This window comes from Myotis myotis, unplaced genomic scaffold, assembly GCF_014108235.1.
Source record: "Myotis myotis isolate mMyoMyo1 unplaced genomic scaffold, mMyoMyo1.p scaffold_m19_p_2, whole genome shotgun sequence".
NCBI lineage: Eukaryota > Metazoa > Chordata > Mammalia > Chiroptera > Vespertilionidae > Myotis > Myotis myotis.
Window position 1 is genome coordinate 85,181,817 of NW_023416324.1, and position 16,796 is coordinate 85,198,612.

The 16,796-nt window shown below is 38.3% G+C and overlaps 1 protein-coding gene across 1 annotated transcript in view; it reads right to left on the reverse strand.

Moving 5' to 3' along the window:
* The window catches only part of SYCP2L (synaptonemal complex protein 2 like), a 92,058-nt gene that overhangs the window by 43,595 nt on the left and 31,667 nt on the right, over positions 1 to 16,796 (reverse strand). The window contains exons 16-20 of the mRNA XM_036348477.1: positions 12,345 to 12,494; positions 7,988 to 8,016; positions 4,755 to 4,812; positions 4,571 to 4,655; positions 932 to 980 (exon numbers count right to left, since the gene is read on the reverse strand). Of these exons, the coding sequence (XP_036204370.1) occupies positions 932 to 980; positions 4,571 to 4,655; positions 4,755 to 4,812; positions 7,988 to 8,016; positions 12,345 to 12,494 (371 nt within the window). The remainder of the gene's footprint in view (positions 1 to 931; positions 981 to 4,570; positions 4,656 to 4,754; positions 4,813 to 7,987; positions 8,017 to 12,344; positions 12,495 to 16,796) is intronic.

Genomic DNA, 16,796 nt, shown 5'->3' on the forward strand with positions numbered 1-16,796 from the left:
ATCGATGATTCTCTCTCATCATTGACGTTTCTATCTTTCTCCCTCTTCCTCTCCCTCTCTGGAATCAATTTTTAAAAAAGTTTGTGTGTGTGTGTGTGTGTGTGTATACATATATACATATACATAACTTTCAGGGGCTGAAAGTTATTTTAAAAAGTGCAACTACCCAGAGCAGCTGTTTTTCAAGTTGGCTCATATCAGGAGGGGGCTTTGAAACAGATCCCGATGCCTGAGTTCTCCCCTGGACCAACTAAGTCAGAACCATCAGGCTGCGGTTTTGTATCAGCTCCCCTGATGATTCCAGCTAGAAGATGGGCAGTGGAAAGTGACAGCCATTGCTAAAAGCAAGCCAGGAAGAGCCTTAACTCATTTCTTTGAAGCTCATGATCTCAAGTTTGTAGAAAATTTCATTTAATATTCATTATAGAGATATTTTTAAATGCTCTGACTACAGATTTAGAGCACTGACCACCCCAAAGTGGCAGACAAGCTGGAGAGGTGTAAGTTGGTGCCCAGAGAAACAAAACCATGCCACTGACTCAGAGCAAAACATTTCTTTCACTTCATTACCACGTCTGCTTCCATTCAGGATAAATCTCAAGTGTCAGTAGGTCTTGAACCCTTCTCTTCTACTTATCTTTTCTTTAAAAGCAAGAACAGGCTTTAGCCTCAAAGCCTGATACGAGTAAAAGTACAGTTTGATATGATAGCTGTTATTTCTATTGTGTTATTTGGGGCCTTATTATTTGTTACAACTCATGCTGCTTTTCCATTTGGAAGTGAAATAATTCCCTTTAAAATAAGTTTAAGATCAATTTAAATGGAGAAAAATAGAGATCAAGAGCAGAGCCATAACAGATTTTGAAGATGGTATGCAAATAACTAAAATTTGGGAAGTAATGCCTCCAAACAAGAAAAGTTACTTCATTACCGACATCCTTCTTTCTTGCTTTCTGGCACCCTTGAAAGTAGATTCTTTCCTAAAACAAAATATATCAAATCAGTGGAACTATACAACCATCACCTCCTCCTTCCCTCCCTTCACAGCCCTAACTATTTTCCCCTTCATATACCCTTTGTCTTATGTGAGCCCTGTGCATGGGAAGCACCATAACCTGTGCAGAACTTAACTTGCAATCCATTTCCATAGATTCTCTGCCTGACAACAACTAGTTATTTAAAACAAAACAAACCTTTGTGGAACCCTTCTCTGTCAGGCATACAAAGAGGAAGGCAGGGTAGGACCCGCAGATGAGCAGCCAGCTTTGGCAAAGCTGCAGAGCAGTGCTTCCTGTCTGGCTCTGCTTTAGAATCCCCTCAGGTGCTAAAAAGATAGCTTTCGTCATGGCCTGTGTGGGTCAGTGGTTAGAGCACTGATTCATAGACCAAAGGGTCTTCGGTTCAACTCCCAGTCCAGGACACGTACTTGGGTTAGAGGTTCAATCCCTGGCCCTGGTCGGGGTGCATGTGAGAGGCAGCCAAGCAATGTGTCTCTCCTACATTGACGTTTCTCTCTCTCTCTTTCATTCTATCTCCCTTCCTCCCTCCCTCCTTATCTCCCTCCCTCCATCCATCCATCCATCCATCCATCCATCCATCCATCCCTTCCTTCCTCCCTCCCACTCTCTCTCTAAAAAAAAAAATCAATTGAAAAAATATCCTCGGGTGAGGATTAACAACAATAAAATCTAAGTGTTGTTGAAGATGTGGAAAAATTGGGACCCTTGCATAATTAATGGGAATGTAAAATAGTGTAGTTGCTATAGAAAACAGTATGGAATGTCTTCAAACAAATTAAAAATAGAACTATTATATGATCTAGCAATTTCATATATCCAATGGAATTGAAATCAGGATATTGAAGAAATATCTTCACTCCCATGTTCACTGCAGCATTATTTACAACTAGAGGCCTGATGCATGAAATTTGTGCACAGGAGGGGGGAGGTCCCTCAGCCCGGCCTGCCCCCGCTCCAATCCACGACCGCTGGCTCCTAACCGTTCACCTGCCTGCCTGCCTGATTGCCCCTAACCTCTCTGCCTGCCTGCCTGATTGCCCCTACCACCTCTGCCTGCCTTCCTAATTGCCCCTAACTGCCTCTGCCTGCCAGCCTAGTCGCCCCTAATTGCCCTCTCCTGTCAGCCTGGTCGCCCCCAATTGCCCTCCCCTGCTGACCTGGTCACCTCTAACTGCCTCTGCCTTGGCCCTCGCCACCATGGCTTTGTCTGGAAGGATGTCCAGAAGATATCCAGTCTAATTAGCATATTACCCTTTTATTAGTATAGATAGCCAAGATACAGAAACAATCTAAATGTCCATAGATGAATGAGTGGATAAACAAAATGTGATACATACATACAATGGAATACTCATCAGCCTTAAAAAAGAAGCAAATTCTGCAATGTGCAACAACATGGATGAACTTGAATGACATTATGCTAAGTGAAATAAGCCAGTCACAGGACAAATACTGCACAATTCCACTTACACAAGGTATCTAAAAGAGTCAAACTCACCCCTGGATGGTTGGCTCAGTTGGTTGGAGCATAATCCCATACACCAAAGGGTTGTGGGTTTGATTTCTGGTCAGGGCACACACCTAGGTTGCAAGTTTGATGCTCAGCTGGGGTGTGTACGGGAGGCAACTGATCTGTTTCTCTCTCACATCAATGTTTCTCTTTCTCCCACCCCCCTTTCCCTCTCTCTCTAAAATCAATAAAACATATTCTTGGGTGAGGAAATGAATGAATGAATGAATGAGTCAAACTCACAGAAAGGGTGAATAGGATGGTGATTACCAGGGGCTGAAGGGAGGAGGAAATGCAAAGTTGCTATTCAACAAGTATAGTTTCAATTACACAAGATAAATGAGTCCTAGAAATTTGTTGTATAATAATGTGCCTATAGTTAACAATATTGTTTAGGCACATACAATTTTATTAAGAGGGCAAAGCTCATGTTAAGTGTTCTTATCATAATATAAAAAAGGGCCAATGAACCCCCATTTCCAGGCAATCACTGATCTTTCTGTTTCTAGAGATTATTTGCATTTTCTAGTATTTTATGTAAATGGAATCATACAATACATACTCTTTTTTTTTTTTGTCTGGCTTCTTTGACTTGGTATTATGTGGAGAGTCATTCATGTTGTCTATGTCAATAGCTAATTTATTTTTATTTCTGAGCACTATTCCATTGTATGTATATAACAAAATTTGTTTATCCATTCATCTATTGATGGACATTTGGGTTGTTTCTAGTTTGGGTCTGTTACAAATAAAGGAAATGCAAATTAAAGCCACATGAAATACCACTAAACTTCCATTGCAATAGCAAGATAAGGAAGACATTACCAACTACTGGCAAGAATTTCTAGCATCTAGAACTCTCAAAAGTTGTTGATGGGAATGTAAAATGATGCAACCACTTTGGAAAACAATTTGACAGTATTTTTTTAAAAAATTAACATACACCAACAATGATCCAACCATTCAACTCCATCCCAAGAGAAAAGAAAACATGTGTCCCTGCAAAGACTTATACATGAATCCTAAGGACTTTACTTATAACAACAAAAAGCTGGAAACAACTCAAATGTCAATCAACAGGTGAATGATAAACAGCTTGCAGTGTATCCACCCGTACAATGGAACACCACTGGGCAATATAGAAGAATGAACAGCTGATACATACAACGTGATTGAATCTCAAAATAATTACACACAAAAAAGAAGCTAGAAAAATAGCTTCTGTTTGATTCCATTTCTATATGATTTTTAAAACGGCAAACTTATCTGTCACAGAAAATAGATCAGTGATTGCAGTGGGGGTGGGAGGGGTATAAAGAAGGGCGGGAGGGAGTTCAAAGGGGCAGGAAGATATTCTTGGTGATGATTGGTCATTATCTGCTTGTGGTCATGGTTCCTGGGTGTAGACATATGTCAAAACTCATTAAATTATACACTTAACATATGTACAATTAAGTTCATTTTAATTATGTCTCAAACCATAAAAATATCACTTGTCTTATGATCTGTTCTTCAGAGGCCTATATGGAAAAGTGGCCAATTAATTAATGCCAGTTATATATATTTTCTTATTGGGGATATTCAATGTTTTGCTACAGAAAAAATACATCACAAAAGCAAGCACTGGGGGTACAATGGTAGAGACCTACAGGCCAGGAGAACATTCCACCTCTGCTCCGATCCTACAGAAAACTGCACACAGTGCTCTCTCCTTCTGTGGGGGTGGCCAGGCCCAGGAAAGAGGGATAATCTGTGGTCGGCAAACTGCGGCTCGCGAGCCACATGCGGCTCTTTGGCCCCTTGAGTGTGGCTCTTCCTAAGCCTTAGGAGTACCCTAATTAAGTTAATAACAATGTACCTACCTATATAGTTTAAGTTTAAAAAATTTGGCTCTCAAAAGAAATTTCAATCGTTGTACTGTTGATATTTGGCTCTGTTGACTAATGAGTTTGCCGACCACAGACCTAAACTGTTGACTTGTGCATTAACTAGTCACATTAACAGCAATCTACATAATTGGTTAGTTTTGAAAATCATTTACCTGGATTTATCTTTTAATTTAGGAACCAGGATTTTTCCTGATTGCTCTTGTATATCTGAAGAATACTCATGTTTTGAAGGAACTTCTAATGGGAATTAAAAACAAAAAAAAAAGTTTCTCAATTAAATATTTAAATATAAAATACCATTCAAGACTTATTTATGATAGATTAAAAACATCTGACCTTGTTGTATATCACCCAGTTTCAATTTTTCAGGTGAACTATCAGCTATCTTTGTTTGCTGCAGAAAAAAATATGTGTTTAGTGTCTTTGAAGCCCTCTTTTATCATTCTTTTGGAGCCACCTCCAAAGAAAAGCATTTCTATTGAATACTAAGATACAAGGCTCTTTATTTATTAGAGTTGGCTATCCTAATAAATTAATATTCATTCTCAGGCGAAAATTTTCCACTATCAAAGACAATCACAGCATTCCAAAGTTACTAAGGGAAACATCAAAAGAAGACTTACAAAAACTGTCTTTAATAGCATCAAAACTGTTGGGATAAATGCATAACCTGACAAGGAGACCGACTATCTAAAGGAGTAATCTTTGGTATGTTTGTTTTTAAAAAGCCATCACAATGCCATCACACTTCTGTATGATGTGTCCAGATCATCAAATATAAGCAAAGGAGAAGGGGCAGAATACCTATCCATGCTAAGCAGTGTGTTAGGTGCTGTACACACATTCTGTTTTTGATCGCAGAGATCCACATTGAGAACCAGCTATCACCTCTGTTTTAGAGATGGGAATCTTCAGGCTCAGTGGTGTTAGGAAACTTGTCCAAGTTCCCACAGGTAATAAGGTATATCCCCGAAGATTAGGCTCCTTTCCCTACATCTCAGTCACCAGATCCCAAATGAGGGAATGAGGCAGAGCCCACCAAGTCACTCATTCCATGAGAGATCCAAGTTGAAAGGAGAGATCACAAAATCATGACAGGCAAAAATAATTTAAAGGAGGGGATGGTCAAACCAGAGATGGATGGTTAGCCTGGAGAAAATGGACTACAAGCCAGGAGTGCTTCCACCTGTTGGCATCCTAGTGGACACAGTTCAGAATCTTGTCCCCTACACCCCATACTCACAGAAAGCTCAGACTGGTCGTTTAAGGGGATAGTTATTAGGCAGTAGTCAGCTTCGGCAGGCGTTAACGCTGCCAGGTTGGTGGATTCTTCTGCCTAGTCTATCACATTAAGAAAAGAGCATATAAGGTGATCACAATATCCACGCATGATAGTGGGCACTCTCTCCAAGTGCTCTTCGTGGGACCCTCAGTGTGGGGACATCACCATATTTTGGTGAGAGCTGGTAAATCTACAGGGGCTATAGAAAGCAGCCAGGGGCTGTAACTCATAAGGGGTATGTGATGTGTGGGGGTCAGCTTTGTAGGTAGATGCTCCTGCACACCGTCTCCTGCTGCCTGCCACCCACATCATGTTTTCTCCTTTATTTCCAACTGGCCCAGAAGAGAGACTGTATCAGGTGGGCAAAATGATTCAAGGCTCTTAGCAGTTTTCTTTCTCCAAAGGCACAATAATACATTTATTACTCTTATGTGATCATAGGTTTTCAGTGACCTCTTCCAAGTAAGGTTTTATCATTTTTATAGGGTATTCAGAGTACAAAAATTTGTTATTTCCCAATATACCTGTCTCTCTTTTGTGGTTGATAGGACTATCAGGTTCTTCCTTTACAAACTTATCAAGAAGTTGTGAGGAGATTTTTATCTGGTCAAACAATATCTGAAATGCAAGCCAAAAGCCACATGACTTTTAAAACCTGTAATCTTTTTTTTTTTTTTATAATTTAAGGAAAATTTAAAGCTCAGAAATAGCAGATAAAAAATTAGAAATTGGTCATTTTGAAGGATCATTTCACTGTTTCCAGCGTCTCTGCCTACCTCCTCCTTTCAGAACCAGCTCTGGTTGAGCACTTTCCCGCTCTCAGTCACTCCTACTCTGAAGTTGTATCAGCCTTTGCTTCCTCTGTCCCAAGTCTGACCCCTTGAGCTTTACTCAGGGACGGAAGCTCTCAGGATGAGTCTGCTGAGTCCCCACCTGCAGGCTCTCATCATCCCCACCCCTTCCTCACAGGGTCTTGTGATCAAGGAACCGTGGCTTAGTAGTGTGCAAAGCCCAATTTTCTCCCAAAATATTTTATTCATTTTGTGAAATGTGGAAATACATATAATTCTGATGTTTTTCATGAATGAAGGCAAACCTACAGTGTCAGGCCAACTCATATGAAGTATAATGGAGGAGGTGTTTTTTTTATTAATTAATTGATTCTACTTTTATTTCTCATCTTCAGCCATGAAATGGTCTTCTCATAGGTAAGTCTTTGGAAACTATATTTGCAGAGCACTTTAGCATGTATAGAATGATTCTATATACAACGCAAAGCCAAAAAGAAACCAGCCTAATACATACTCCCTGAGTCTCTGACATTTTAATTGCACCCTACTGACCATATAGTGTTTTGTATCTTCTTGCCACAAATTTCTTTGCCTTGCCTACTGTCTATGATAGAGAAAGGCTCCTTGTTCTTGTGGATAAATAGGAAATATTATACTCAGCAAGACAGAGACCATAGCAGTCTACACAAGGCTCATCTCATTTCCACAATATAAGACCGGTAGATAGAACTGCTGAAAAACTTCCAAAGAGACCCTATTCCTAGTGATTCCCCTCATCCTCAAGGAGCTCAGTGATAAGAAAGTGCCAAGAAGTCCACAGCAAGTATCCTCAGAATTTCTGGAAGAATATGGTTAAGGAGGTGTTATCCTAGAAAAATTTTCAACTGTTCAAAATAAATAAAATTAAGACACAAAGAGGCTATTTGAGACACAAAGAGGCTTTGTGTCCTATGTAGTTAAGACAATGATAACTGAAAAGGAAGAATTGGGATTAGAACTCACAACTATTATGATCTGCAGAAGATCAATCCTTCTGCTTAATCAAATATTCACATCAAAACTCAACAAGGAGTTCTGGTTCAAGATGGCAATGTAGGAAGATCCTAAACTCACCCCCTCCCACAGAAACACTGATCTTCAGCTACACGTAGTGCAATTTCCTCTGGGGAAAAAAATCTAGCTGAATGATTCCCATAGATTAGGTGAACAAGAAAAACCCACATTGAAGCAGGCAGGAGATGTTGAGACACAATCTCACCATACACCCTACCACTTGGCAACCCACAATCAGGAAGGAACTCAAAACCCCAATTTCTCCTTAAAAAGAGAAGAAACTCTGGTACCCCAACTTTTAAGACCTGCATCTGAGAGACAAGCGCCACCCCCCCGCCCTCAAGTATCTAGCTTTGAAAGCCAAGAGGACTAAAGTCCATGAGACCTATAGGCTGTAACAAACTGAGACATAGTTCTTAAAGCGCTTGCTCATGCAGGCTCACCTTCCCCAGGGCCCAGCCTGGAGGCAACCCTTGAAAAAAAACACAAATACACAAATTTTCTGTGAAAGAAACTTATTTGTTTATATTAAAACATCAGACTGAGGGGCAGGCATCTAATTTAACATGCATCTAGGGGCCTACTGAAATATTCTCTAGGGTCAGAAGCCAAAATGCACCATCTTTCTACTCTAAAGTCCCTTTCTCTAGCTTGCCAATGTCTCCTGGAAAGGAGCTTGTACTCTCATCTAGTGCCCTGATTTTTGCAGCTGCCATGCAGGGGACACCTCTAAATTCCCTGGCTCTAGTGGCCAGCAGGGCTTAATCTCATGGGTCCCTCCGGACTGCAGCCACTGAAGACAGAGTTCTTAACCAGCTACCAACCCAGGACACAGCAGCGACACAAAAGATTGAGATGTCCAGTCCTTCTGTGAAAGAGGCCTATTACTTATCTTCATAGCTGCTGCCTGAGAGGCAGGTTTCTAATTAAACACACACCTTAGGGCTGACTGTACATCAACCTCTCCAGAGAACTTGGAGGGCAGATGCTATCTTCATACTCTCCCTCCACCTGCCCCAGAGCACCAGGATCTCCCAGAGGGCAGCTTGTATGTGCATCTGGTGCCTCAGGTTTGGAGGTTGCCACTCAGGGTATGCCACTGGATTGCCTGGTTCTGATGGCCAGCAGGGTTTGCATTCCTGTGTCCCATAGGACTATAACAACCGGGGAGACCATCCATAGAGCACAGCACATTCCGCAGACTAAAGTGTACCCCAAGTCTTTCTTTAAAAAAGGCCTATTTGCTTTCCTGAAGCGCTGACAAGAGAGGCAGATTTTCTGGATAGGCACATGTACAGAGGCTACTGAGGTACTCTCTAAAACAGAGGCCCAGAGATGCTACCTTTGCACTCTTTCTCTGCTTCACTACAGACCACCAGTATCTGCCAGAAAGGAGATTGTGCCATCACTTAGCACCCCAATTTTTGTGGCTGCTACCCAGGGGACACCTCTAGATCACCTGGCTCTAGTGGACAGTGGGGCTTACACTCACAGTCCCATGGGGGTGGGGGATGGAGATATATATATATCTGCATAGTTAAAAAACTGCTGGCTGATGGTCTGTTTTCCAATCAGCCTAAATCTAGGTGTTGACTGAAATCTTCCCCTTTGGGATACAGACAACTCTTGACACAACCTCAAATACTAGGAGCCCCTGAAAATAAAAAAGACTGCTTGGGCAACCACAGGATTGAGAGACAACTAAAAGCTAGGGCAAGGTTGAGCAACAAGGCTAATCTCCTCATGAGGCCACTCCTTCAGATTGGGAGAGGTGGCTGTTTGATCTAATGCATAGAAACCAACACAGAGAGTTAAGGAAAATGAAGAAACAAAGGAATATGTTCCAAATGAAAACAAAATACACCTTAGAAGAAGACCTTAATGAAAAGAAAGTAAGTGATTTACCCGATAAGCAGTTCAAAACAATGGTCATAAGAATGCTCACCAAATGTGGGAGAATAATGGAGGAACATAGTGAGACCTTAAAAAAAGATGTAAAAAATATAAGGAAGTACCAAATAGAACTCACAGACCTTAATACAGTGACTAAACTGAAAAATACACTACAGAGGTCCAACAGCAGATTAGATGAAACAGAAGAAAGGATCAGTGAACAGGGCAAGGCAGTCAAAGTCACCCAAACAGAGCAGCAAAAAGGAAAAGAATGAAAAAAGTGAGGATAGTGTAAGGGACTTACAGAGCAACATCAAGCAGACAGACATTCATATTACAGGGGTTCCAGAAGGAGAAGAAAGAGAGAAAGGGATAGAAACTTTATCTGAAGAAATAATGACTGAAAACTTCTCTAACCTGGAATAGGTAATAGACATCCAGATTCAGAAAACCAAAGAGGTTAAAAAGAAAAGAGAGAGAGTGAGAAAGAGAGAAAGAGAGAGAGAGAGAGAGAGAGAGAGAGAGAGACCATGACACATTATAACTAAAGTGTCAAAAATTAAAGACAAAAAGAGAATCATAAAAGCAGCAAGAGAAAAATAATTTGTTACATACAAGGGAACCTCTCTAAGACTCATTTTCTCAATTAAACTTTGCAGGCCAAAGGTGTGTGGCACAATATATTAAAAGTGCTGAAAGACAAAAATTTTCAACCAAGAATACCCTACTGACAATGCTATTATTCAGAATTGGAGATAAAGTGTTCCAGACAAGCTAAAGGAGTTCATCATTATTAAACCATCTTTACAAGAAATGTCAAAGGGACTCTCTGAGCTTAAATGAAAGGGTGCTAATTAGTAACAGGAAAATATACAGCCCAGCTGGCTCAATAGTTAAGCATCAATCTATGAACTAGGAAGTCACAGTTCAATCCCTGGTCAGGGCATATGCTCGAGTTGAGAACTCAGTCCCCGGTGTGGGACATGCAGGAGGCAGCTGATCAATGATTCTCTCATCATTGTTGTTTCTATCTCTCTCTTTCCCTCTCCCTTTCTCTCTGACAACAATAAAAATATTTTTTTAAAATGGTGGTGGGTTCAATTCCTGGCCAGGGCACATACCCTGGTTGCAAGTTTGATCCCCAGTCAGGGTGTGTGGGAGGCAACTGATCGATGTTTCTCTCTCACATTGATGTCTCGCTCTCTCTCTACCTTTTTCTCTCTAAAATCAATTATAAAAATATATAAAACTATTAATTATTGATAAAAGTAAATATATAGTAAAATTCAGAATAATCTAATATTATAATTATTTATAAAGTTAATATGAAAGCTAAAAGACCAAAGTAGTAAAAATAACTATAATATTTCATTAAGGGAACACAAAATAAAAAGTTGTAAATTTTAACATCAAAAAAATAAAATGTGGGGAAAAGAGTAAAAATGCAGAGCATTAGAATATAATCAAACTTAAATTATTATCAACTTAAAAATAGGCTGTTATAAGTTGTTTTATATAAGCCTCGTGGTAACAAAGCAAAAACGTATAGTAGACACAAAAAGGAAAAAGGAAACTAAGCATAATACTACAGAAAATCATCAAATCACACAGGAATAGAGCAAGAGAAGAAAGGAACGGAGGGTGAACAGAACAGCCAGAAAGCAACTTACAAAATGGCAGTGTGTACCTATCGATAACTTTAAATATAAATGAATTCAATTCTCCAATCGAAAGACATAAAGTGTCTGAATAGATTAAGAAAGAGAGAGAGATCCATCTATATGGGCACACATAGACTGACAGTGAAGGAATGGAAAAAAATATTCCATGCAAATGGAAACCAAACAAAAGCTGGGGTAGCTATACTTATATCAGACAAAATAGATTTTAAAACAAAGACTATCATAAGAGACAAAGAAGGTCATTATATAATGATAAAGGGATCAATCCTACAACACAATATAATATTTTAAAATATTTATGCACCTAACATAGGAACCTACCTATATAAAACAAATATTAACAAACCTAAAGGAGAAATAGACAAAAACTACATATTTGAAAATTACTAAGAAAGTAAATTAAAAGTTCTCACAAGAAAAAAATCTTTATGGCAACGGCTGTTAACTAGATTTGTTGTGGTCATTTTGCTATATATTCAAATGCTGAATCATTATGTTGTACACCTGAAACTAGTACAGTCATGTACCACTAATGATGGGGATATGTTCTGAGAAATACATTATCAGGTGATGTCTTTGTTATGCGAACATCATCCAGTGCACTTACACAAACCTAGACGGTATAGCCTACTGCACACCTATGCTATATTATAGAGTCTATTGTTCTTAGGCTACAATCCTGTGTAGCATGTTACTGTATAAAACAACATGAGATTAAAACAAACACAACATGAAATGATTCAAGCAAAAGACACAATAAGCCTCAGATGTATGAGGCTGCTGCCAATGTAACACAGCATACTGTCTAACAGCAAACTTTTTTCTTAATAAAGAGAAAGAATACTCTATGACACAAAAAATATAGTATAGTAAATTTATAAATCAATAATATTGTTGTTTATTATCATTATCAAGGATTATGTGCTACACTTTTATGCAACTGGCTGTAGGTTTGCTTACATCAACATCATTAAAAATGCATTGCACTATGATGATGTTATGAGTGCTATGCTGTCACTAGGTGATAGGAATTTTTCAACTCCATTATAATCTTATGGGACCACCTTCATCTATGTAGTCTGTCACTGACTGAAAAATTATTATGCAACACATGACTGTATAATATTATGTCGATTATATTTCAATTTTTAAAAAACCCAACATGGAAATTTAAGAGACATGAAAACATACTAAAACACAGTCAAATAATTAAAGAGAATTAAACCTGCCACCTGTTTGTCTTCTCCTAAAGCTTTAACGGAAGCTTGTGATATGTTGAATTGCAAATCAAAATGAATTTCTACTTTCCTCACTTCCTTGTTTCCAATATTAATAGGCTTCAAGTAAATGATGAACATCTTTTTCTTTTCAGTTTCTAGCAAAAAATAAAATATACCAATGTATATCAACACATTGAAAGTTTGTATTTTATAATTTTAAATAAGTACACTGAGATATTTGTCAACAGTCCAGATTTTTCTGCAATGAGTAGTTGAAAAGAAATCATATTTTTAGAAGTTACATAAACCAAAACTCAACCCCCTATACCTGTGGTCGGCAAACTGCAGCTCGTGAGCCACATGCGGCTCTTTGGCCCCTTGAGTGTGGCTCTTCCTAAGCCTTAGGAGTACCCTAATTAAGTTAATAACAATGTACCTACCTATGTAGTTTAAGTTTAAAAAATTTGGCTCTCAAAAGAAATTTCAATCGTTGTACTGTTGATATTTGGCTCTGTTGACTAATGAGTTTGCCGACCACTGCCCTATATCATCTCTTATATTCTTTCTTAATATGAACAATGATTTTGTTTGTTATAACCACGTTAGAAAGATTAAAGTGCTGATTTTGTTTCTCCCTCACCCCCATGCTTTTCTTTTCCTTAAGGATTCTAGTTCTAGGATCCATTTTCTTTAGTCAAAATTTCACAGTTAAAAACAAACAAACCTGAGAAACTAACCCATAGGCAAAAGAGTTGTTCACTTTTTTAAATTGTTGTTCACTTCATTAAATTATAGAACTTTTACTCACAGATGATTTCAATTGCAGGTTAAACGAATAATATTTTCTTCCTGCTACCCCCAAATTACACTCAACATTAAAGCTGTTTATAGCTTGCCACCAGCATTATTCTGGTAGGCTTGTCAGTGTTAAATCTGTCTGTGGTTTTTTGTTTTTTTGTTTTTATTTTAAAGTCTAATTTTAGGATAGATTAAATCAGATGTGTACCAGTGTGCATTTTGCAAAATGTTCTTCATTAAAAAAATTTGTTTGTAAATTATCCATTGTTTTTGAGTATGCCCAGTTGATGGGATAAAATTTTCACTGTCTTATAAAACCTTGATGATCAAACAGATATTGTGAAGCTTTGTGAATTTTAAAAGTGCAAAATAAAGCAACCAAGTTTAAATAATTTTTAAAAAGTTACTTAGTTATTTTATTAGATTCACATGTGTGTTTATAGACACACAAATGAAGTGGTTAATCTGACAGAAATAGAAAGTAGCAATGGAGATGTCCTTATCTACTGAAACCATTTTTCAAAGAGCATTCTGTGAATACAAAGCTATCATATGCAACAGGTATTTAACTTCCCAATATATTAAGCACAACATTCATTCTCATTCTTTCTCTCTCCCAGATCCCACTTATTTCTAAAATTCAAATTCAATGTCACTGTTTGCAATGTGCAAAGTGGAATAATCTACCTTCCTTTCAATAGCCTCCATTTAAAAAGGAGAAATGGAAACATCATAGAAACAGGCCTGTTTCTTAGACAACAGTCTCCAAGAGAGCCCCCTTCCAGGACACCAGCCTTTTACTGACAAATAGTAATTGACTTAGAACAGAAAATAGCTTAGACCAGCGATTTTCAAATGGTGTGCTGCAAGAATTTTTAAAACATGCAATACCTGACTATTTAGTCAGAGGTACTGACTTATTTTCCCTTAGATCGTCAAATAAAAAAATGACCACAGCCAACACAACAATAGCTGTCCAGTGTGAATGCCCTGTCTTTTATGTAGATCATATAAAAGAGTTGCATCTTATTGGTTACCTAGAATAATAAGGTTGCATCTAATTGGTTAATTCTTGGTACCAGAAATCCTTATATACAAATATAGGCACCTGATTTTTTTAAAAATCACTTTGGAACAAAAATTATAGGTAATTACTATGAGTTTTTTTATTAATCAGTCAAAATTATACCTATTTTTTATTGAATCAACAAAAAATATCATGTATTTTTGTGTATGCTGCAGAATTTTAGTAATTAGTTTAGTTCATTTCCATGAAATGAAAAAAGGTTGAAAATTACTGGCTAATAATTCAAGGAGAGTCCAAGAATAAGCCACAGTAAGTACATGCTGAGTTGGAAGCAGCAGGAGAGAAAAGAGGAAAGTCTATGAAAGAATAGGCAAAGCTAACAGTCACAAATTGATGAGGACAGAAAGAGGAAAAAAGAATGAGACACACCTAGGTCTAGATTTATGGGTACTGAGTACTTATAATATGGCTAGTACAAATCGAAGTGCACCATAAGCATAAAATACACATCAGTTTGTGAAGATTTAGTACAAAAAAAAAAGAGAAAGTAAAATATCTCATCAATTTTTCATTTTAATTACATATTTAAATGTTAATATTTTCGATATATTGGGTTAAATGTATATTACTAAAATAACTTCTTAATGTGGCGATGTGAAAATGTAATATTAAATATGTGGCTTATACTGTGTTTCTATAGGACAATGTTGGCATAGAGACAACCTCAGCAATCCCCCAAACACCAATCTTACTGGACATCTAGTCACTACAGGAAAAGTCTATGAAACACTGCAACAAAAGTAATTCAAACTATATCTAAAAATACAAACAGCTATTTGGGATATAGAGCTCAATGCAAACATACAAGGGCATACAAGGTTCAGAAGAAATTATCTCAGGACTGCACCAAGCACTCAACATACTACTAAAACATTGCCAACTGCTTAGCAAGAAGTTGCATATAAAACTAAGGTGTTGCTTGGAGAGTTTGCTAAACAATCTTTAGTTTCCTTGGTTATAAAAATAGAAAATAGCTCTAGCTGGTTTGGCTCAGTGGATAGAGCACCAGCCTACGGGCTGAAGGTCCCGAGTTCGGTTCTGATCAAGAGCACATGCCCAAATTGTGGGCTCATGCCCAGTTGTGGGGGGGGGGGGATGCAGGAGGCAGCCCATCAATGATTCTCTCTCATCATTGATGTTCCTATGAAACTCTCTCTCCCTCTCCCTTACTCTTTGAAATCAATAAAAATATATTTTTTAAAAAGTAAAAATAGAAAATAATGCCTACCTCCTTCAAACACTGTGAGGCACTTTGTAAATTATGGAGTCTCACGGAAATGTGATATATTAGTGAAGTATAGAATATTAACTTGGCAAGTTAGTTCCTGGAAACCATTACAGTAGCAAGGTTTGGAGTTCGGAACTTAAACTAAGAAAAACAATGTTAGGACTACCACAGTCAGAAAATCCATGGAAGTCCGTCCAAAATAATGACTTAGAGTAAATATCAACAATATTTTATATATCTGAAATTAACAGTAACAGGTAATGACAACATAAATTAAGTTATTCTTAATTTATATTTATGATTATACTTAATTCACATTTCTAGTAAGTTATTTATAAACCCCTTCTGTTTCCTACAGGTGGGTGATACTGCCGACTAATGTATCCTATCCTTCCAATTCTGTGATTGCGTAACTCTAGCTCTTCTCATCTGTGACACAGTAAGAACTATATATTTGGCCTCTGCCCAGATTCCTGACACGAGGCTCCTAAAAATCTTTATAATTTGCTAGAAGCATCTTTTCTTCTAATATTTGGTCTCTGACCCCTATTCCTAACACAAGAGCTAAGACCCTTAGGATCCCTGGAGTGAAGTGTCTTCTGTATGCTAATGAGGTAACTGGTGGCTCCTAGAGCAGCAGGATGGTGGCCAGTCCCAGAAAGACTAAGTCACCATGTGAGGGTTGGAACTTTCAGACCCCACTCCTCAACCTCCAGGGAGGGGAAAGGGGCCAGAGATTGAGTTAATAATCTATCGTGCCTTTGTGATAAAGCCTCCATAAAAATTCCTAAAGTAGGGCTTAAAGAGCTTTCAGGTTAACACCTCCTTGGATCAGGAGGGCAGAGCAACCCAATTTCTCAGGGACAGGAGCTCCTATGCTCAGGATACTTCTGGATCTTGCCCTATGTACCTCTTTACCTGGTTCTTCATCTGTATCCTTGATTGTATTCTTTATAATAAACTTGTAATTTAAGTAAGTGTTTCCCTGAGTTCTGTGAGCCAATATAGCAAATTATCAAACCTGAGGAGGTTGTGAGAACCCACGATTTGTAGCAAATGGGTCAGAAGTTGACAGGTGGCCATCTGGTGTGCCAGCATAGTCAGAAGCTAGGGAAATCCCTGGGCAAGTGGAATGGGGAAACTGAGGCAACAAAATTAAACAAGACCAAACACTTTGGGCAGCTTGCAGCCAGCTTCTGAACTGCAAGATCTTATCTTCCCCAACTAAGGACACTTGAGAGCAAATGGTTTATACCTCTCCTCCTTAACCAGAGAATACACAGCTTGAATCACCGTGGCCTGGGAAAACAGAGGACACAGACCCAATTAATGCCATTTGTGCCA